Below are 24,455 nucleotides of genomic sequence, written 5' to 3' on the forward strand. Positions count from 1 at the left end.
GCAACTATAAATAAGCCACACAAGCATACTCTGTCCTTGATGTGATCCATCCATCAGGCCGAGCAGCACCTTTATCTAGTGGTGGCTGCTCATTTCTGAAGGCACTAACAAGGCCATCGTTCATCAAGTAGAGGCTGAGAGGACCATGCAATAAAAATACACGGATAGGCTTGTCTGCCTGCTTGCGTGCCTGTCTTGTGTCTCACACAATATTACTAGTCTCAAGGATATTTTGTGTTTTTTACACTGGCTCCCAGCATGGGATGCTGGTTGACCAAGGGAATGTTGTGTTTTGGAAGCTGGTGTGCTGGTTATGCGGTCATTGTTAGATGGATAGATAGATAAACAAGCATGACTGTGTTAGTCTTTTTGGCAGGCAGCACACTTCTGATCTCTGTAAATGTGTAGGTGGCATAGCATCTTTGTTGCTGAGTGAAATGATCCAGTCCAATAAATGTACACTCATATCTGTATGTGTGTGGGTATGTGTGAGTGTAATGTCTACATTTCTACTTTCTGTTGGGAAAACAGTCATGCCGTGTGAGACATATGTCATACACATGCTGACAGAGGGACTAGGAAGTGATGTAAGCATGTTTCTGTGTGTGTGCTTATGTTGTGAGCGTCTTCGCACTTGGATGCATTTATGGTTTCTGTGACAGTTTATCTGAAACAATTAACAGCGTATTTGTGTGCTTTCTGATTGTGTTTGTGTGGAAGTGCAGTTGCTTACGTGCTTGACAGTTTAATAGAGCTCCTACAGTCTTGATTCATGACAGGGCGCATTTGGGAGTCAGTCATTCAATGTCAAGTCAGAGCAGAACAGTGTCTGCAAATTTTCCTCTTCTCCCCAGCGCTTATTCTGTCTCATACTCTCACTGCAGTCGAAATGAATCATGTAGTTTCTTGCACGTTCTGGTTGGTTTAACTAATATTCCTTTTAAGGAATGCAAATTCATTGTGTTTAAACTACATAAACAGATACAAATATATCAACTGACTAAATTTACTATAATACCCACAATTCCACCTTCTGCAGAGATGCAACGTCCTTGGTATTCAAATGTATCATCAGATTTCTAATAGGTGATTTGTAGCTGGTGCACTGGTCGAAGGTTTACAGTGCCTTGCGAAAGTATTCATACCCCTGCATTTTTTTCTAGTGTTGTTATGTTGTAGCCTTATGTTAAACTGCTTTAAATTACTTTTTTCCCCACATTAATTTACGCTCCATGCACCATATTGACAAAGCAAAAAACAGATTTGTGACAACTTTGCAAATTTAATACAAATAAAACACTGAAATAAGTACATTGCATAAGTATTCATACCCTTAACTCGGTACTCGAAGCACCTTTACAGCCTCAAATCATTTTGGGTATGATGCAACAAGCTTTGCACCTCTGCTTTTGGCAATTATTTGCCATTCTTCGCCTCACCTCTTTATCTCACAAGCTCTGTCAGCTTGGATGGGGGCTGGCAGACATTTTCAGGTTTCTCCAGAAATATTTGATTGCATTCAAGCCATGGGCCACTCAAGGACATTCACAGAGTTGTCTATAAGCCACCCTTGCCATGTGCTTGGGCTCATTGTCCTATTGGAAGGTGAACCTTCTGCCCATTCTGAGGTTCTGAATGCTCTGGACTGGGTTTTCATTAAGGCTCTCTCAATATTTTGGTGCATTGAGCTTTCCTTCTACTCTGATGAGTCCCTCGACCCCTGCCGCTGAAAAACAGCCCCACAGCACGAGGTTGCTACCAGCACACTTTACTTTTGGGATGCTACTGTACAGGTGATGAGCAGTGCTTGGTTTTCTTTAAACATGATGCTTGGAATTGAGATTCATCAGACCAGAGAATCTTGTTTCTCACAGTCTGAGAGTTCTTTAGGTTCGTTGTTGCAAATTCCAAGTGGGTTTTGATGTGTCTTCACTAAGGAGAGGATTGAGTTTGGCCACACTGTCATAGAGACCAGATTTGTGGAGCTTTGCAGTGATGTTTGTTCTTCTGTAAGTTTTTCCATCTGCATATATGATCATGGAGCTCAACTAGAGTGACCATCAGCTTCTTGGTCACCAGTATAACCAAAACCCTTCTCTATTGCTCAGTTTGGCTAGAAGGCCAGCTCTAGGAAGAGTCCTAGTTGTTCCAAGCTTCTTCTGTTATGGATAATGGAGGCTACATGCTTCAGTGAACCTCTAATGCAGCAGAATTTTTTCCTGAACTCGTCCCCAGATCTGTGCCTTGACGCAAGCCTGTTTCTGAGCCCTACAGGCAGTTATTTTGACCTCAGGGCTTGGTTTTTGCTCTGATATGCATTTTCAGCTGTTAGACCTTTTACTAAGAGGTGTGTGCCTTTCCAAATCATATTCATTCAAATAAATTTGCCACAGTTTAACTCCACTTGAAGTGTAGTAACATCTACAAGCGATATGAGTGCTCCTGAGCTAAATTTCAAGTGTCCCAGAAAAGGGTATGAATACTTTTGCAATGAAAGCATTTTAGTATTTTATTTCTAATAAATTTGCAAACTTGTTAAAGTTGCTTAGTCATTATTGTGTATGGAGTGTAGATCAGTGGTTCTCAATTCCAGTCCTGTGGGCCCCCTGCTCTGTGCGTTTTGCATGTCTCCCTTATTTAACACACCTGATTGAGATCATCAACTCGTTAGTTCAGTTTATGAATCTCTCTTCTAATGAGCTGATGATCTCAATCAGGTGTGTTAAATAAGGGAGACATGCAAAATGTGCAGAGCAGTGGTCCCCCAGGAGCAGGATTAAAACCACTGATGTAGGTTGATGTGGAAAAAGGGTAATTTAAAGCAGTTTAAAATAAGGCTGCAACGTACAAAAAAGTGTAAAAAAAAAAATGTTGGGGTATGAATACTTTTGCAAGGCACTGTATGTATTGGTGCTGTGGGAAACACATTCAATATGTGTTAAAAATAATCTAAAGTGATGATATCCACTACCTTATAGTACGTTGTCTTACCTTTATAGTACATTGTTCATAGGGGATCATATGTAACTGAGTGGAACATGGAAACCGGAATCCAGTCAAACTCAGACAATATAGTGGATTTTTGTAATAGGACAGAAATCTACAGATGCGTCACTTGTTCCTCCATTATTTATGTGGTTATGTGTACCACATCCCAGCCGTCTCTCCATTCACACGCATCCCTTTCTCTTATCACGATAAACGTGAAACAGAGCCGCGGAAATGACTTGCACAAAAGAAGGATAAAATTGACATTGCCCTGAGATGTTTCTGCCATTAGACTCCTAGAATGGCTCATATGCCCTCCGGATGTTTGTATTTTCATGAATTTATGCCACTCAGAGACTCTCTGTGGTGAAATGGCCTTTCAGGGCTGCAAAGGAGCTCCAAAGAATTGCAGAGAGTAACAAAAAGGCAAATACAACATTGAAATTGAGAAGCTATTTGCAACTGAGTCTATTTGGTGCTTTTTTGGTCTGCAATCCAAAAAAATAATTGTTCATCTAAAAGAATTTAGAAGGATTTTTTTATGAATCATTTATTGATATTTGAAAGTGTCTTTCAGGAAGACCTTGAGTGTGTTGTATCTTTTGTGCTATGTAGACTAGTGCAGCAGCCCTGAGAAAGTGATTATTCATCTAGTTACATATTTAACATGAGATATTTGTTTAGATAACTCAGTGACTAAGGTTTTGAGTCGAAACTACAATTACAGAAATTTAAGTTTTCTCTAGCAGTGGTTTTGCAAGTTGGTTTTAAATAACTTGTGTACTTCAAAACAATTGAACTTAAGTTATAAGGAAAAAAATTCATCCAAAAATGACAATTCTGTCATTTATTACTCACCGTTATGACATTCCAAACCTGTAAGACCTTCATTCATCTTTGGAACACAAATTAGGATATTTTTTGATGAAATCCGAGAGCTTCCTGACTCTGCTTAGACAGCAACACAGCTGACACATTCAAGGCCCAGAAAGGTAGTAAGAGCATTGTTAAACTAGTCCTGTTGTCTAGCATGCTTCTGTGAACATTCAGTGCAGCAGAATTTTTGTCTAAACTTTTCCCCAGATCTGTGCCTTGATGCAAGCCTGTTTCTGAGCTCTACAGGCAGTTATTTTGACCTCAGGGCTTGGTTTTTGCTCTGATATGCATTTTTAGCTGTTAGACCATTTCTGAGAGGTGTGTGCCTTTCCAAATCACACTGATTCAAATGAATTTGCCAGTTTAACTCCACTTGAATTGTAGTAACATCTACAAGTGATATGAGTGTTCCTGAGTTAAATTTCAAGTGTCCCAGAAAAGGGTGTGAATACTTATGCAATGGAATAATTTACATTTTTTATTTCTAATAAATCTGCAAAGTTGTTAAAGTTGCTTTGTTATTATGGTGTATGGAGTGTAGATTAATGTGGAAAAAAAGTTTAACATAAAGCTGCAATATAAAACATGAAAAAATGAAGGGGTATGAATACTTTTGCAGAGCACTGTATGTATTGGTTTCTATGGGAAACACATTCAATATGTGTTAAAAATCATTTAAAGTGATAATATCCTGTACTTTTATAGCGATCCTTATCCTGTTCAGCGCTAAACTGTCAAGCAATTCCAGCTGCAGTGCTGAACCGGTTTCCCATTGAGAGTCTACGCATTATACTTTCTCCTCGTGGACTTGTCTTACGTGGACAACTAGATTTTTTGCTGCCAGTTAAATAGGGTTTGTCATATAATTAAGAAAATTAGCACCAGGTGCCAGATTAACCCTTTCGATGAAATCTGAGAGCTTTCTGACCCTGCTTAAACAGCAATGTAGCTGACACATTCAAGGCCCAGAAAGGTAGTAAGGGCATTGTTAAACTAGTCCTGTTGTCTAGTGTGCTGATATTGTCTGCTCAAGTATGTGCTGGTGTGTGTGTTGTGCCATCTGATGGTAGCTTGCAGACTGCCGCCCCCTGACGCTGCTTTCCTGCTCCTGTGGAGAGGGATTGGCCCCGGGGGAGGAGGCGGAGTCAGTGGCCATGTGCTGGCGGGAGCTCGGCAGGCGTCTCACACACGACTCTCTGACTCCCTGACTCTTGGCCATACATCTCTCCTCCATCTCTCTCATTCTCTTTTAATCTCTTCTGCGTCAATGTGCATCTTGAGAAATAAAGCACACACGCACACACACACAAAGAGATGACAAGAGTTTAATGAGAACGCTGGGAAACTGAGCATTAATTGTGTGATTATGTGCATGAGGATTTTTTGTGAGTGCTGAGATGTAGGATCAGACCCTGGACTAATATTGAGGGATGAAACAGAGGTGGACGTCAGCACATAACGGTGATGTAATTAGGAGACTCTAAAGGGCTCTACCCAGCGTGCTTTGCAGTCAGGCCTTCTGCAGTCCTCATGAATATTGAAGAGGAAGCGCTGGGCGCTGCAATGTGATGTGACTGAGAAGATCTGCAGCTTCTGTAAGAGGACACAGAGAGAGGGAGAATGTAATACAGTTGCATGACAGAGGAGAGAGTGTTTAGAGTAGAGGAAAATAGGAGTAAAACAGAGGGGAGAGGAGTGATCTGCTGGTTGATTTTGATTTTATATTTATTATTTAACAGATACTTACAACCCTCAATTTTGATTGGAATTGTTTGGCAACAATTAAAAGCTTATTATTATTAAATGCTGTTAATATTAATTAATATTTTTATTTTTATTTTTTATTATTATTATTATTATTAATTAAAAAATGTATTGAATCATTGATGCCTTATATTGCTGGTACCACCATTTTTATATATATATAATACAATTACATTAAATATTATTGTTAATTAATAATCAATATTATGTAATTACTATATTATTATTAATTATTATTATGGTCACACTATTATTATAAATAATATATTATTAATGCCAACATTAATAATATAATATAATATAATTTAATATAATATAACAATATTGTATCATATCATATCATATCATATCATATCATATAACAATATTATTAATATAAGCATTTATTGAATATTGATGTCTTATCATATTGATGATGCCACATTTGTATATATTTATCACTATTATTATTAATTATATAATAATAACAATAATAATAATAATTATTATTATTAAAACATTTATTGAACATTGATGTCTAATATTGCTGTTGCCACCATAAGTTTAAATTAAATATTATATTATTGTTATAATAATATTATTTAATATTATGTAATTACAATATTATGAATTGTTAATTATTATTTAATTTTTTTTTTTGTTATTATAAATGTAGGCATATATTGAAAATTATTATTATTACGGTTATATTATATTAGAAATGTTAAAATAATTATAAAATTAATATAAAATATCATTATAATTATAATAATAATAATTATTATTATTATTAATATAAGCATTTATTGAACATTGATGTCTTATCATATTGATGTTGCCACAGTTTTATATATTTGTATATCATGATTATTAATTATTATATTATCATAATATTATGAATTCATTTATTGTTATTATTATTATTATTATTATGTCACACTTTAATTATACCAACATTAATATAATATAATATAATATATTATAATGTAATGTAATGTAATAATTATTATTATTACGGCCACTATTATTATAAATGTTGATGATTATACCTTTTTATACTATTAATTTAGTAATTTTTAAAATATTTATTATCATAATGACGTTGTTGCCATTTTATATACTTATATAAAAGCTATAAGTAATTAATACTTTTGTAAACACAGGACATTTGACTACAAAATGAAAATGATGAATGACTGCATTAAAATAATGCAGCATTGTGGTCTGAACATTAGTTTGCTGGCATTTGGATATGCGTTTGCTAACACCTAGAATCTAGAAATGGACAACAAGATCATCTTTTCATCTGAGCAATAGTGCAGTCATTACCTGGAAATGAGATCTGTGTCCAAGTTTCACTCTCCATGTGTTTTCTGTCTTTATCTCTGAGTTTTAGCAATTAAAGAAGAGACCAAGACTGGGGATAAATCTAAGATTAAGTCTGTTTTGTTTCTAATGGATTGCAGACGCAACATCCTGACGTACACATCAATATTTCAGTGGTTCCATTTTAGCACCGGGGTAAAAGAAAACAGGAAGTTGCTTACACTGATGCCAGTTATCATTACTTCCTAAAGGGTTTCATTTCTTTACATCCTGAGTGAGCGTATGAGGTCATACATGCATACTCTTTGTCCGTTCAGTCTGGATTTCAATGGCTGCACTTGATTTTTAATATGCTTCACACATTGTGATTTTTCAGTAATTCATGAATGAATCCACAAATGATTGTTTTTTTTTTGACACTTGAAAGCGGCTCTCGATGCTGTAATTTATACAAAATGTCGAGGATACACAAGAATGCGTTCCAAGCATTTGAAACACGAATACACGCAATTATGAACACTGTCTATCAATATTTGATCAACTCCCACTTAAGTGTAGCCTTTGGTCTGTTTATTGATTTTGCATTCTCTAGGTCACGACCGGATCTGTTCGGCTGCCAGTGTTTTCAGGGAAATTGGCATGTATGAAAGGCAAGAAACAGCCATGGTTTTACAAAGAGATGTGTTACGATAAACAAGCAGCATGCCAGTGTTGATGTGTACAGTCAAAATTTCTGTAGTCAATACCAAAACTATATATGTGCTGGTATTTTGACAGGTTATGAACAGCTGACCCCCAAAGCTTTGGATATTCTTCATATTTTCGAGGTGGTTAGTTTGCAGGAGTAACAGAAATGAACTTTTATGGGCATCTTTCTATACTAATTAAGTCTATGCATCATCTTTTGTGTCAAATTCTTACATTTAATCAATAAATTCAAATAGTAGGGCTGTTACCAATCAAATTAAATCAGTATCAACAAAATTTGTATTTGCAATGCAGAGGCAGAGGTGGCACAGAATCTGCATCTGAAGTGGAATTTAGATGCACTTACACACACTGTTTAAGGACATGAACGCAGTTAACCTGTAGTTACAAATACATAAATAGTGTTTTGATGTTTTGAAACAAACATTCAATAGTGATGTTTGAAATGATTTGCGAGGGGGGGAGAGGGGGAAATATACTTTAAATATAAACCTAAACTTAAAATCGCCAGTAAATCACAACATGAGTGAGTCATTGAGTCATTCATTCAACCTCTGATTCGTTCAACGACTGATTGATTCAGTAACGAAACATGGTTGTGTGTCGCTCAGAGATGCAAAACCGTTCTGCTGTGGCTTTGTCTGGTTGACTAGTCATTAATTTTAAGCATTAGTTGACTATAAGTCGCACATTTATTAATAAACAACATAAATCATTATAATAAGTTTTAACTGTCCTCATAGCCTAATAAGCACTCAAGTACACACACAAAAAAACTTGCCACAGTGCACCGGCAGATATAATAATTATGAATTGTCAGGGAAAAAACTGCAGGGAGACTGGATTGATGTTTTAATAATTTATTGATAAACTAGTGCTTTTAAGAGATGAAGTTGAAGACACTGACTCATCATCTGTGTGCATGTTTCATGCACATTACATAATCTGAGAATATTTGGCTTATTTAAAAGTAGACATTTCACTCTCTATAGACGCATTTTTCATGTCTGTAAGGCAAGTTTCACTGAGTTTGCAAAGTTTCGCTCAAGTTCACAGAGACAGCAGAAAGCGTATCCTGTTTGCTTTCGTTATTTTACAAAAGCACAATGTTTTGTTATTCCAAGTGCACACAAATAAACACAGAGTCTTTACAGATTCGAAAGATGTATTACATTTATCTGTAAGACAAAAAATGCATTAAATTATTCATTATACTATTCAGCTTCCACACGCAGACACTAGATTGAGCAGCCATGCAGAGTTGCTACTACATACTGTACAACATTCAGATGAAAGCCATATTTAAGGTATCATATATGAATCATATATGTCCTGCCCCATGTACTGTATTACCACACAGACCAGCCGTCAACAATCTGTCCATCAGGGACTGCGTGACTTTGGCAGTTCCTATGTAATTTTTTTTAGCGATTAAGCAACTAATAAAATTTTGGTCAACCAGGCCTCTTCTCGTCGACTAACGGTTAGACAGCTATTTGGGGGCAGCCCTACAAAATACAGCAAAAACAAGAACTGTTGTTGTGAACTTGTTTATTGAGCTGTTCATCAAATCAATATCATATTTGCAATCGAGCTGGTATTTGGAGAAAAACGTAACTCTTCCTGTGATATTAACTACATCAGATGATATAAATATAACAGATATAACAATTTGTCGATTTATACATAATTTGAAAGCTGAATAAATAAGCTTTCCATTAATGTATGGTTTGTTAGGATATGACAATATTTGACCGAGATACAACTATTTGAATATATAGAATCTGAGGGTGCAGAAAAATCTAAATATTGAGAAAATCGCCTTTAAAGTTGTCTAAATAAAGTTCTTGATAATGCATATTACTAATCAAAAATTAAGTTTTGATATATTAACAGTAGGAATTTTATGAAATATCTTCATGGAACATGATCTTTACTTAATTCCCTACTGATTTTTGGCATAAAAGAAAAATCAGTAAATTTGACCCATGCAATGTACTTTTGGCTATTGCTACAAATACACCCCAGCGACTTAAGACTGGTTTTGTGGTCCAGGGTCACATATAAAGGTCATACGGGGGTATTTTGCCCCCTTAGCTTGAATTTTGGGGGAATTCTAAATGTATTTTAATAGACTAAATCTTGCAGTGAAAGCGTGAACTAGTCTAACCTACATCTAATAGTGTATGCGTGCACTCTCTGGGTGTGTTTTTGTTTGGTTTTTGCGATATACTTGATAATGTCAAATCGCATATAGTTTAAACAACAAGTACGATATTATTGTAGATTATATTAATCACACACTCCTACAATAGAGTGTTTTCACGACGTGTCATCAAATGGCCATTTTAGCAGCACTGAACGTAAACAATGCCACATTTAATTTGCATATTTTGCTGATTATTGCTGCTGAAAATGGTCAATTATTGTCATGTTTTGGGCTGTACTAATTGGTCAGACTGGGAAAAACATTTGGAGTACTATAGACTGCCAAAAGTTTTAACAAATCAAGGAGAAGCGTGCCAAAAACTCTTTGAGGAACAAAAGGCGTTTGTGGATGGCCAAACTGAACCAAGAATTCTAAGACAAGAATCTTGACAAGATTCATATTTGTTCTTTTAATTTCAGGTCAGGTAGGTGAAATGATAAGCTAATATCTTAATTAATTCTGCTTGTACATGTCTATACCACCTATTAACTTTAGTTTGTCAAAATATTATGCCCTTTCCTGTTTACTAAGTCCTTCTCTATATGATTTAGAAGCTTCCACACATTTTTTCCGTGGTTTAGGCAGCATAAATTAGCAGAAGAACATATTCAGTAGTACATTAACAGTGCAATCCATAGTCATAGTCATGCTAGCCGATAATAATAGTGTGCAGTAATTATAGATCTTTATTTATAGATCTGCAGAACGCTGTGACCTTCTAAGGATTGTTTTACGAAGCTTTGTATTTCTGCTTCCTGTCAGTGCATGGATCCAGTGGCTGCTGCACTGGCACTGCCTGACCGTTGAGTCAGACCGAAGATATTGAGCTGTAACATTTTGTATGTGTTCATTTAAATGTGTGAAAGGTACAGCTGCATGTGTGTGTGTTATAAATGGCTACCCTAGCAGCACTATGTAGGTTTCTCTTTCTGTAGAAGTGGGTCTCAAAGCAAACCCTGGAGGGTTCATTACTGCGATTCATCATTCTCGGCCTACTGGTGTCGAGCTCCAAATGACGTCTTTGTCACTATTTTTAGCGAGTGTGTGAGAATGTAAAGGTGTGTGAGAAGCCAGACAGGTTGTTGAATGTGGCCGTGACCCTTTTCTGTTCACCGGTTATATATCCCGCATAATTACACCAGTGGATGATGTCATCGCTTAACTTTCCGAACTGCGTGTTAATCTGGATCTGTGCTCATGATACATTAGGGATTATGCAAAATTAATTAATTGACTGCTCTTGCACTTCACGTAAATGAGAAACTTGACATTATGCTGACAGTTGCCAAGAGGCAACTCAATTCCGCCGGTGCACTCTTGTGTCTGGGTTTGGCTTGCTTTTCCTTCACAGTAGATTCATAAACAGTTTGGATTTACGCTTTTAACATGGCCTAGTGTTTAATTGCTTTGTCAAATACTGATTTTTGACATCTTCACTGTTGTGACTGTGAAAATGAAGTGAACATATGTGACCCTGGACCACAAAACCAGTCAGCACAGGTATATTTGTAGCAATGGCCAAAGATACATTGTATGGGTCAAAATGATCGATTTTCCTTATATGCCAGAAATCATTAGGATATTATGTAAAGATCATGTTCCATTAACATATTTTGTAAATTTCCTAATGTAAATATAACAAAACTTAATTTTTGATTAGTAATACGCATTGCTAAGAACTTCATTCACAACTTCAAAGGTGATTTTCTCAGTATTTAAATTTTTTTGTACCCTCAGATTCCAGATTTTCAAATAATTGTATTATTATTGGCCAAATATTGTCCTATCCTTACAAACCATGGAAATTCAATGGAAAAATTATTTATTCAGTTTTCAAGTGATGTATAAATCTCATTTTTTTTAAAAAATTGACCCTTATGACTGGTTTTGTGGTCCAGGTTCACATATGTATGCTCAAATTAGTGAACTTTCAGAAAAATTTTGTGTGCAAAAAAACACTGTTGGGATTGTCTGTTGGGATTTATAGTAAAAAACTACATTACTCCACTTCCAGAACAACAATTTACAAATAATTTACTCACCCCCTTGTCATCCAAGTTGTTCATGTCTTTCTGTCTTCAGTTGTGAAGAAATTATGTTTTTTGAGGAAAGCATTTCAGGATTTTTCTTCATATAATGGACTTCATTAGTGCCCCAATTTTGAACTTCCAAAGTGTAGTTTAAATGCAGCTTCAAAGGGCTCTAAATGATCCCAGATGAGGAAGAAGGGTCTTATCTAGTGAAACGATCAGTCATTGTTTTCGAAAAATAAAAAATTTGTATACTTTTTAAGCACAAAAGCTTGTGTAGCACAGGCTCTGGGATGCGCACCCATGATGCTACATATTAGTAATGGGTCATTTTGAACGAATCTTTAGTGTGACTCGGGAAGAACAAGTCGTCTCAGGGAGTGATTCATTCAGTCACGCATGCGTAACATCCTATTAGGTTCTCTACTGGAATTAGTTCACCTGTTTCAAGTCTTCGGGTTTTTCAAGTCGTTCGTTCATCTTATGGGGCTGTCACGTGATGAACGAACGACTCAAACCCGAAAATTTGTCAGATAAGAGGTGAGGTGAGCTAATCATAGACTAAAGACCCAGGTAAACAATGAATTCATCTTTTCTGTTTCTTACAGCATTATAGTTTTGTCTTGTTTGTAGTGTGATCAACGTTTGTGTAAGCAGTAGATGTGTTAGGGAAGTAACACATAACATATTAATTATATTTTGCTAAAATTAACAAAATGACTGGAAAAAAGATTCGTTCATTTTGTTGAACGAGACTAAAAGGTCTGAGTCGGTAAAATGATCCGAACTTCCCATCACTACTACGAATCACGTGTAAGTTCATCATCTGTGTACTGAGTATGGTGAAAAACTCCATCTTATTTTCTCATACAACTTGAGAGGAGGACATCGTTGTACCTTTTTGTTTGCAAACAGCGTTTACAAATTTACTTGCACTTTCTTAGTCTTTGCGCGTTTGCTTTGTAAACACTCACTCTGAAAACCGCTGGGTTAAATACAACCAAGCGCTAGGTAAAATATGGAGAAACTACGAAATATGGTTGTTTTGACCCAGCGGTTGGGTTACTACCCAGAAGGTTGAGTCAAACAACCCAATCACTAGGTATGTCCATATTTTGCCCAGCGTTAGGCTGTTTTTAATCCAGCAGTTTTTAAAGTGCTGGGTCTGCATAGCGTCATGAACGCGCATCCCAGAGCCTGTGCTACACAAGCTTTTGTGCTTAAAAAGTATAACAATTTTTATTTTCCGAAAAACATGACCAGTCGTTTCGCTAGAATAAGACCCTTCGTTTAGAGCCCTTTGAAGCTGCATTTAAACTACATTTTAGAAGTTCAAAATCGGGGCACCAATGAAGTCCATTATATAGAGAAAAATCCTCAAAAACCATAATTTCTTTACGACTGAAGACAGAAAGACATGAACATCTTGGATGACAAGGGGGTGAGTAAATTATTTGTGAATTGTTGTTCTAGAAGTGGACTTCTTCTTTAATAATTGTGTATTGCACCATTGTTTTTAATTCAGTTATGTCATTTGCAGTGCTTGTTGGCATTGTAGTTATTTCCTTTACTACTTAAATCACAGAATTCTGGATCCAGCTGCAAATACTATTTTCAAAACCAGCGTGGATGAGCACTAATGCAGTTATGCTCTGAAATTAACTGTCATTGAAAATGAATGATGTGTGGATGCTTAGTTTGAAACGAGGATGCCATAAGATGAAATAAGAGATTCCATTGAGTGTTTTCCATTCAAGTGTGTCCATTCATCGTTGTTTAGAGTGTGTGCTACTGAAGGCCACATACTGTTCTAAATAACTTTTATGAAATTGATTGAAACACATTTATAGGCTTTATAAGCCTAGCTTAGGCTTCATTCATATATTTAAGAGACATTTTTTATCTCTTACATACTTTTTATGATTATTTTGTTGACCTGGTGTTGGGAGCTAATGAATGAATCGGTCAGACTGACTCACAGATCAGCCGTTTAAATGATTAATAGTGTTGAAGCTCAAGTAATCTACCCAGTCTGCTTTAATTTAACAAAACAAAACAGACACTTAAGCTGGACTAGCTAAATAGAGCACCCCTGTGATTCTGAAACCCTTTTCTTGTATAACAGTAAACATAATGCTACATATTTGATGCGTCAAAGCAATGGTAAGGAAGTAGCCTGAATACTCACGACACAAAGGGCCTGTTTGAATCCAGACTGTCATTTTCTATTCCTGTGTCCTTATTCTCTTCCGCCTTCCGTTTCTATTTTCATATGAGAGTAAAAAAACAATCCAAAACATATTACATTTTAAAGAAGTCTCTTATACTCACCAAAGCTGAATTTGTTTGATAAAAATGCAGTAGAACATTTATATTGTCAAATATTATTGCAGTTTAAACTCTTTTAATTTAGAATTTAGAATTTTTAAGTGACATTCAAATGTAATGTTAAGATGTAATCTATTTCTGTTTTATATTTTACATCAACGATGTAATCAATGTTCTATTTATTAAAGCCAAGTCAAGTTAGTGTTTTTAAGCATTTTACATGTATTCCAAAATAATAACTTAAGGCAGTAACAGTTTAAAAAAATAAATATTTTATTTGTGAACTTACGTTCTGCTGTTGTTTTTAATAGTTAACTTTTAACTATTTAAAAAAAATTCAGATCATCAGTCAGTAAATGCTGGTCACAGACATAGAGATTTACTTTAAATTTTACCAAACTGATACTCACTAAAAACTCCCACAGATCATGTTTCCATGCCTTTTTGAGTCTTATTTTGAAGTATGAGTGTATGAGTTGTTTACTTACTATTTAAATTAGTCTTCCCATTTTCACATAATATTGTTCCAGTCATAATAACCAGTCAGATCGCAAAGAAAGCATAAATAGGCTACCAGTCAAAAGTTTTTGAACAGTAAGATTTTTAATGTTTTTTCTTTTAAGAATTGTCTTCTGCTCACCAAGCCTGCATTTATTTGATCCAAAATACAGCAAAAGCAGTAATATTGTGAAATATTTTTACTATTTAAAATAACTGCTTTATATTTGAATATATTTTAAAATATAATTTATTCCTGTGATCAAAGCTAAATTTTCAGCATCATTACTCCAGTCTTCAGTGTCACACAATCATTCAGAAATCATTCTAATATGCTGATTTGCTGTTCAAGAAACATTTCTTCACATTATTATTATCAATATTTAAAGCAGTTAAGTATATTTCTTTCAGGATTCTGTGATGGGTAGAAAGATCCAAAGATTTATCTGAAAATAAAAAGCTTTTGTAATATTATACACTATACCATTCAAAAGCTTGGAGTCAATATATTGGAAGTTAATACTTTTATTTAGCAAGGATGCTTTAAACTGATTAAATGACATTTTTATTTCAGATGAATGCTGTACATCAAATAAACAAAGTGTCTGTTTTCAACATAACAATAAATATTTTTAAGCAACAAATCAGAATATTAGAATGATTTCTAAAGGAACATGTGACTGGAGTAATGATGCAAAAAATTCAGTTTTGAAATCACAGGAATAAATTACATTTTAAAATATATTCAAATAGAAAACAGTTATTTTAAATAGTAAAAATATTTAAAAAATTGTACTGTTTTTGCTGTACTTTGGATCAAATAAATGCATGAGAATTCTTTATAAAACATTAAAAATCTTACTGTTCAAAAACTTTTGACTCGTAAAATATATATACATTAATACTTTATAAATAGGGTTAGAAAGCATTCCACTGTCCACTGTTTGGAATTCGGCACTAAAATACTTTTACTTACTGTGATTTTGCATCATATATTTCCTTTTTAATGAATAGCTGCATGCAACAAATAGCAATATGTGTCACTCATCTTACGTGGATTTATTTAAAGAAAAATCCAGAACAATTTAGGTCAGAGAATTAGTTTTGCTCTCTGCATCTTCATGTGCTCAGAGTCAGCGTGGTTCCTGCATCAATAGATGCCACACATGTAGGCTTTTGTGAATCTTCAAAATGATGTCATCGCTCTCCTAGCAACTGCTTAGCAACCAGTCTTGGAGTGCGCCCAGAGCTGGAATCCCTTTAATGCGACTGGGTTTCTGCAGTCACCCTCTCAAGATTGAAACGAAAATGTGACGTTGTCGAGAAATTCTCCCTCTTATTTCTTAAAAAAGGTCAATAATGCTGTTTTTTTCTTATAGCACACTTTTGTGCTGCTTTCAAAGAGCTTGAAGGCATTTAAGCAGATTGTGTTTATACATTTGCACATGCTCATACTTGAAATTTAAAATGACTCATGACATTTCATGATCTGTTTGTGTTGCCACAGCCTTGAATGTGCAGTGTCAGTGTTTTCACCTGCCCATACAGTTCATGTGTGTCATGTGTGTGTCTGTGTGTATTAACACGCTCTGTCTTTGTGGTATTGGTGTCTTCTAGGCTCATGTGGTTCAGCGCTGGCTTGTGCATCAGGACAGTAGTTTGAGTGGAGAGGGTTCGTCGGAGGCTCAAGTTGGAAAATGGCACTTTGATGGAAGAGTAAATATCTTAGTACTGCCTCTCAACACTTTACTTCCCTTTCCTGACCAGTCGTGTGTGGTTTCGTAATCGTTTCTGTATGTGGTACTCTTGTGGTTGTGGATCTGGTGGCAGGTCTTGTGTTTGAATGTCGTGATGTGGCTAATAACGTCAGTAGCTCCGCGAGTGTTTCTGTAGTGTTTCTTTATCATTCTTTCATTCTAAATGGCTCTTGTTGTGTTTTATGTGTATGAAGTTATTCATATTCCTAACATGAGATTATGTGTGTGTTTAAGTGCGTTTTTGTGTGTTTATCAGATGGTTTTTGCGGTAAAAGCTCACTTAGGGAACGTCTCCTGCTGTGGCCTATGATTGCTGATATATGTCAGAATGTCACTTCAGCAGATATACTGTAGAGATTACAGAGGGATAATGTAGACTATATCAAACAACAAAAATGAACGCAAATACAAACTAATATACAAATTTTCATTACAAAACATTCATTTTTTTTTTTAATTTTAAGTCAAAATAGTGGCAAATCTGCTGTTACTTGCATTTGTGCAACCACTTTTAATTAAATATGTAATGAAGATATATGTATATAATAAATTAATCTTTTTACGTGTTTTTATTAAATTTATTTATTTATTTATGGGTCAAAGACGTTGAGATGTCCACTTCAAAAGAAATTTACAAAAGTGATTTAAAGTCCATAGAAAGCACATTAAATGTAAGCAAAGTGTCTACTTTTAAGGTTTCAAATAAGTTTTTGGAGAATAAAATGTCAAAATTTGGTTGAAATTATGTTACATTGTCATTCAGTGTAACACAATACATTTTTGTAAAAATTCAAACTAGTACATATTAAAATATATATAAAAATAAGGGAGCAAATTAAATTTGTGTTTTGAATGAGCATTTTTACTGACAAATGGGCAAAACCTTGGATAGTGGCAAATTTAAAAAAAAAATGTAGAATTACAACTAATTAGTATTTTGGGTGAAAGAAGTGTGTCTTTAAATATGTCATACATTGATTTTTTTTGTTGTAAATATGCCTGACAAGATTGTTACACTGAATGACATTTTAGTGGGTGTCTTCTGTAAATTAGGGAAAAATGTATGATATTTATTTTTTTGCTTAGAAAAACAAAAACAAAAATGTAATTAAATTAAACAGAAAACTTTTTAATATTTTTTGGAAAAAAAACTTATATATATATATACTTGTATATATATATATACACACACACAGGTGGAGCTGGGGATGTGGAGGGTTTTAGATGATAATATAAAAGTTTTTATACATATAATTTCTAATGTTCTTTGTCTCTGGTAATCCAAGAATCCTAATAATAAATGCATCACGGTTTCCATGAATAAATAAAGGAATTAAATTAAATTAAATTAAATTAAATTAAATTAAATTTTGATAAGGCAGTGGCTGCTGAAAACTCAGCTTTGTAATCACAGGAATAAAATACATTCTTTCGAAACCAACCCCAAACTTTTGAACATTAAATGTATTATATTTAACGTGTAAATTCTAGTATATCACATATAAACACTGGCCATTGTCTGAGTAATTGCTTTGTTAACTCGTTTTACCATTTGTCACCAGGTGCTAAAAATACATTCACATTGTCAAGCTTGAAGAAAGCTGTGTCATGATTGGGGGTGCTGTGCCAATTTCATGCCGATGACAATTTGGTGCCAAGCCCATGACAAGATCAACCAGCATGTCCTTTTCAGTACCTCAGAGACAAGTCAATCCATCAGAATTATGTTTGAGGTGGACTTTCATTTTTCAGGAAGATAATGACCCAAAACACTTCTCAAAGTTGTTCAAAAGATATCAAAAAAGTAAAACAACAGGAATTGCTGTGGAAGGTCCACAGCTCAAATATATTAACCAAAGGTTAATTAACCATTAAAGAATATGTGAATCACAAAAAAAATCACCAGGCTGATAATGATTGATAAAGAATGACTATTCGAAAAGTGGTGGGAAGGAAATTGATGTTGGTCTCCAAATTAAATCCTAAAGTGATTCAGCAGTTCCTTCAGTAAGATATGATGGCGCATAAACACTATTATTGCACAGTCATGTTGACGGATGCATTTTGCTGTGCTGTCACCTAAGGACTAAGCAAATGAGGGTTCAAAATGACTTCTTTCACCTCACTCAGTATTCCATCCACATCCTCCATTGGGGAGGGGAGTGGGGAGAGACCAGCCTGTCAATCATCCCCACTGAATAACAGAGCAAAGACAATCTGAAATTTCTAGACTGCAGAGTATCTGACAAATCAATCAAGGACTCAATATAACTGTGACCACATCAGAGCAAATTGTATTAGTCATTGCATGGAAAACCGCAAAATATCACTCTAGGATTTTTTTTTTAATACCGAGCAGCAGGAATGATGAATTCTGGGTAGGGAGCCGAAGGCGCAAAACGAACAGGGTGATATAGAGTCATGTTTTAGAAAGATTGCAGTGCAGATGGGAATCTGAAAAGCTCTCTGTTCTGGACCCGTTAGTGTGAACGCTACAGGAGGGAGAGAGAAAGACGAAAGGCAGGGTTGGGAACAGTAGGTATGGAGGTTGTTAGCTATTCCACAGAGACGAGAACAGCTGAGATCAAGAGGAACGCTCTGTAGATAGACACACTGACAAAGAGAGAGACAGGCACAGATGATAGATGAAAAACAACAAAGAACTTAGACTAACAGAATATTAATACAGATGTGTGTGGAGAAATTAGGTCTGAGCTTTGCATAGCTTGCACAACATGAAAAATTGTGTTTTATGTGCTAAATAATTTTTTAAATGTGATAAATACGGTTGAGGTCATTAGTTTACATACACCTTGCAGAATCTGCAAAATGTTAATTATTTTACCAAAATAAGAGGGATCATACAAAATGCATATTTTCTTTTTGTTTAGTACTGACCTGAATGAGATATTTCACATAAATAAATCACAATGGAACAGTAGTTGAATTCATAAAAATGACCTTATTTAAAAGTTTAAGATTCTTAATACTGTGTTATTACCTGAATGATCCACAGCTGTGTTATTTGTTTTTGTTTTGTTTATTTGTGATAGTTGTTCATAAGTGCCTTGTTTGTCCTGAACAGTTAAATTGGCTGCTGTTTTTCAGACAAATCCTTCAGATGCCACCAATTTTTTGTTTTTTCAGCATTTTTGTGTATTTGAATCCTTTCCAACAATGACTGTATGATTTTGAGATGCATCTTTTCACACTGAGGACAATTGAGGGACTCATATGCAACTATTACAGAAGGTTCAAACGCTCACTGATGCTTCAGAAGAAAAAACAATGCATTAAGAGCCAGGGGTGAAAACTTCTTGAATTTAAATATCGGGGTAAACTTAACTTATTTTGTCCTCTGGGAAACGTGTAAGTATCTTCTGTAGCTTCTGAAGGGCAGTACTAAATGAAAAAAATATGATATTTAGGCAAAATAAGAAAAATGCACACATCTTCATTCTGTTCAAAAGTTTTCACCCTCCCTCCCTTAATGCATTGTGTTTTCTATTGGTGCATCAGTGACCGGTTGAACCTTTTGTAATAGTTGCATATGAGTCCCTCAGTTGTCCTCAGTGTGAAAGGATGGTTCTCAAAATCATACAGTCATTGTTGGAAATGGTTCAAATACACAAAAATGCTGGAAAACCAAAGAATTTGTGGGACCTGAAGGATTTTCTGAAGAACAGCAAGCAGTTTAACTGATCAGGACAATAAAGGGAATTTTTATGAATTCAACTACTATTTTCTCTTGTGAACTATATGTGAACATCTTTTTATGAAATATCTTATTCAGGTCAGTACTAAATAAAAGAATATAATGCATTTTTTATGATCATTCTTATTTTGTCAAAATAATTAACAGTTTGATATTTCACCCAAAAATGAAAATTCTGTCATTAATTACTCATTTTTTATGTTGTTCCAAACCCGTAAGAACTTTGTTCATCTTTGGAACACGAATTAAGATATTTTTGATGAAATCAGCAACACATCTACCACATTCAAGGCCCAGAAAGGTAATAAGGACATCGCTAAAATAGTCCATGTGACATCAGGGTTCAACCTTAATGTTATAAAGCTAAAAGAATACTTTTTTGCCTGAAGAAAACAAAAATAACAACTTTGTTTAACGATTTCTTCTTCCGCATCAATCTTTGATGTACATTCTCTGGAGTTTTCATTTTTGGGTGAACTATCCCTTTAAATGGAGATGCAAAACTAGTGCCTGTTTTCACAAGCGTCATTTTTTTTCCCAAACCAGTTAAGCGCAAGCCGCGCCCTCTACGCGAAAACCCCACCCCGGAGCCACGAGTCACGTCTCCGGCTCGATTTCATTGGTCAATCCGGTTACGCGGTCGCCGCCCCTGAGAAGAAGTTTAGAAATCAATCAAGGTCGTTGACGATGGATGCATCGCTGACAAACGGTCACATATTGTTTGCTATACAAAAGAATTAATAATAAGTTTAAAAAAAATAATATATATACATATTTAATCTTTTTGTGTTTTCCGGTTTTTGTTCTGTATAATACGTGAGTGTAGTTTACTCAAGCGTTAAACTACTCTGTGAGCATGTTTTATAGTCTATATGTAGTTTTAAGCACTGTTTTTATTCATTTTGTACACCGTTTTATTTAAATTGTAAATTGTGAGTACGTCGTTTCACTCGTGTATCTCTTTCGGGTATTGTATTAAAATTAGTGTGTTTCGGGGCAGCCGTAACGCTGTGTAGCCAATCAGCGCTGTGATACAGTTGACCAATGAAATCGAGCCGGAGACGTGAGTCGCGGCTCCGGGGTGGGGTTTTCGCTTAGAGGGCGTGGTTTGCGCTTAACTGGTTTGGGAAAAAAAATGACGCTTTTCGCGAACATGTCCTCTGCCTGCCATTGGTCAAGTACCAGATAGTTCCGCCCACAAACTCACATCATTGGTTGAGCCAATGTTGCTATGTTGGGCTGGTTGAGGTGCTCTAATCTTTTGATACGCTTGTCAAGAAAATCAACCTTTAGGTCAAATGCCTTGCTTTGTTTTCACAAAATACTGGGTTATAGAAAGTATTTTTAAAAATCTATGCACTATAGCTTTAAAGCAAATGCCAGTATGTCTTTACGGGCAAAACCAGCCTTGTATATATAACGCCACACTCCATAGGTTTGGAAGATTAGATGATTTTACACAGAGAAAAACTAATTCAGTAACTGATGGGTTGCTGTTATATGGCCTTTGAGCCAGTTGAAACCAGATTCTCATCTTCTCTGTGGACATTCACAACACAGATTGAATTCCTAATTAGAGCTGTTAAGTCAGACTGTATCACTGATGTTGTATTAACTGCTAAACATCCAAAAGACCTTGTACATAAAAAAAGTAATTTAACAATCCATTTCTCTATTCAGATTTGGAGTTATTTTGTCTTTCTTTTTCTCCCTCTGATGTCTCAGGCGGATACAGCAACCAGTTTCCTCCGTGCTGCACGCTCAGGTAATCTGGAAAAGGCCCTGGATCATATCAAAAATGGAATAGACATCAACACAGCCAATCAGGTGAGAAAAAAAATCCATCCTGCAATGTCAAGCATCAAGCATGTGTGTGCATGGGTTTGTGTGAGTGTAAGTCCTATTTTTCAGTGTTGTTTTTGGCAAAATGCAAGGAAACGAAAGTTTTTGAACACAACAGGAGAGTTAAAATTACTCAGAACACTTTAGCAGCTGTATGGAAATGCCAGTCTCCATGCCTTGAAAGCCCAAAGTAACTTTGAAGCCATTAATAGCGCTGTCTAAATTCAGAAATTGCTATTTAAAGCTATAAATTCATCATTCTGTAGATTAGCATCCACATCTGTGTGTGTTTGTTTGCCTGTGCGTGTTTTCTCGTCTGTATTAACCCCCCCAATGTTCTTGTGGTTGGACAGTACAGCTGTGTTTACAGTGTCAATGCAGAGCTGTGTTCAATGCCCTAATAAGTAAATTGCCATAATTAATCACGCCGGCACGTTTTCCTCCTCTAACCCTCTCACCGGTCATGCTTTTGCACCCACTTGCATCATAACACTCTGTGATACATGCTTTAAATAGCATATTGTGATATTTGCAGAAAAGCTATGTTGGTTCTGAGAGACGAGGTTAGTGAATGGACCAAGAGCGGCTGGCTGGCTTCCCGCATTGAAAAGCTCTGAAAATGAACGCCCACTCTATATGCTCGCAGCACACACACACACTCGCATCGACTACTACACCACCTTATAACATCATTCACAGACAGGATTCCTTCGGGAACCTGCCACGGCCTCCGATACGCAACCTAGACTGTATTTCCATGCATCTCGGAGGTCTTTATAGTTACGTGTTTGGATAAACTGAAGGTGTACGTCCCCTGTGTGATGCTGATATCACAGCGTGAATGTCTCTGTGCTGTCGCAACACATTTTGTGAGGAGCTTAGACAGTGAGACGGATTAAGCACTCGGCACGGGTACTTTGGGACTAGAGAAAATTCGGGAATCAGCAGAACCGTAGTTTAAAGCTCAGAGCATGAGCTTCATTTTCAGCTCACCTCTAAGCAGGTAATTGTTAATGAGATTTTTAGACAATTGATGATCTTGTCATGAGTGTAATTTGTCTTTATTTTACAAGTGACTAACTAACGGCTGTAAATAGCGCTAATGATATTAAGCCTTTTCATCTGTTAAGATCTAATGATGATAGAGCTAAAAATAATCTATGAATCAGATAAAATTGTTAAGATGGACAAAAGGTCTTTTTTTTCTCAAAAAGCCATTTGCAACAGGATGTGCAAGAACTGAAGCACAATACATTTTTACTTACAAAAGTGAAAATTAAGTCATTAACTGAATATCTTGACATTCATTCTAGTACACAATGGACTACTTTTATGATTCTTTTGTGTATAAAAAAATACAAAACGTATTTAATGCACTGTAAGTGGCTTTGGATATTATGATAGCAAAAGTCTCTCTCGATATTATCATGGTCACATGATGATATGAAACGATAGGTCTTCCGATCTATGTCGTTTTTAATTTATAGTTAAACTTCTTATTCTAAAATTGAAAGATTTTTAAAGTTGTATTTTGGGTCATTATGCTTTGGCACAGTATCTGTCAAACAACTAAAACCGAAAATACAATATGGCTTTATACCTTCACCAAGTCTGCTTTTGTTTCAAACTCAAAGCGAAGCATGCACTTCGTTCAGGCGATTCAGCTTGTGATCCAGTGTTTCTGCGCCTCAGAAGGTCTGCATTCACAGTGAATTAATGTAGTTATCTGGTTTAATGCAACAGCCACCAGTTATGCTTTATTTTCACAGCAGATGATTACAGTATTTCACTAGATTTGTAGTGAGACACATTTTTGTAAGCCTGTTTTCACTGAGGTTGAGTTTTCTGTCAAAATAAAAGCCTAAAGGTGCAGTATGAATTGCTGACAGCTAGTGGTTTAAATGGGTAACGTTATTGCAGTTCGAATTCAAAACATCTCTTTCAAGTGTAGAAATTAGAAAAAAAGTATTGTAATTTCCCTGCTGTAGTGTAAAGAAAAAGTAATAATGTACCTATGAAATATTCCTTTTAATTTATTTTGCAGTGCAATTGTTTTACAATATATGGCTATCACTGTCATTGGTTATTATTACAGTGTGAATGTAATTTAGACTGAGACAGTATATCACAAATAAAATAGAGTAGAGTACAAGTCAATTCACTGTTTATTTTTCTGACTTAAGTTTTCTCAGTTAAGATCATGGGTTGGAGCTGTTAATTTTGAACTCTCAAAGTGCATTAGATAGAATAATTCAACTTTAAATTTAAATTAAACTTTAAAATTCTTTATATATATATTTTTTTAAATATCACAATAAATTTCACATTGCGGACTTTGTATATTATGGTATTGTGAGATTTTGATATTGTTACATCACTAGTGTATACCAAATACAAGTAAATGGTCATTTTTCATCCTTTTAGAAGCTTTTATG

General features: G+C 35.3%; 1 protein-coding gene across 10 annotated transcripts in view; it reads left to right on the forward strand.

Moving 5' to 3' along the window:
• The window catches only part of ank1b (ankyrin 1, erythrocytic b), a 96,335-nt gene that overhangs the window by 21,913 nt on the left and 49,967 nt on the right, over positions 1 to 24,455 (forward strand). For 9 of the 10 annotated variants that reach the window (XM_051092944.1, XM_051092951.1, XM_051092948.1 and 6 more), the window contains 2 exons: positions 16,324 to 16,422; positions 21,904 to 22,005. In XM_051092944.1, the coding sequence (XP_050948901.1) occupies positions 16,324 to 16,422; positions 21,904 to 22,005 (201 nt within the window). The remainder of the gene's footprint in view (positions 1 to 16,323; positions 16,423 to 21,903; positions 22,006 to 24,455) is intronic. The other variant, XM_051092949.1, reaches the window with a different exon arrangement.

This window comes from Labeo rohita, chromosome 21, assembly GCF_022985175.1.
Source record: "Labeo rohita strain BAU-BD-2019 chromosome 21, IGBB_LRoh.1.0, whole genome shotgun sequence".
Classification (NCBI taxonomy): Eukaryota; Metazoa; Chordata; class Actinopteri; order Cypriniformes; family Cyprinidae; genus Labeo; species Labeo rohita.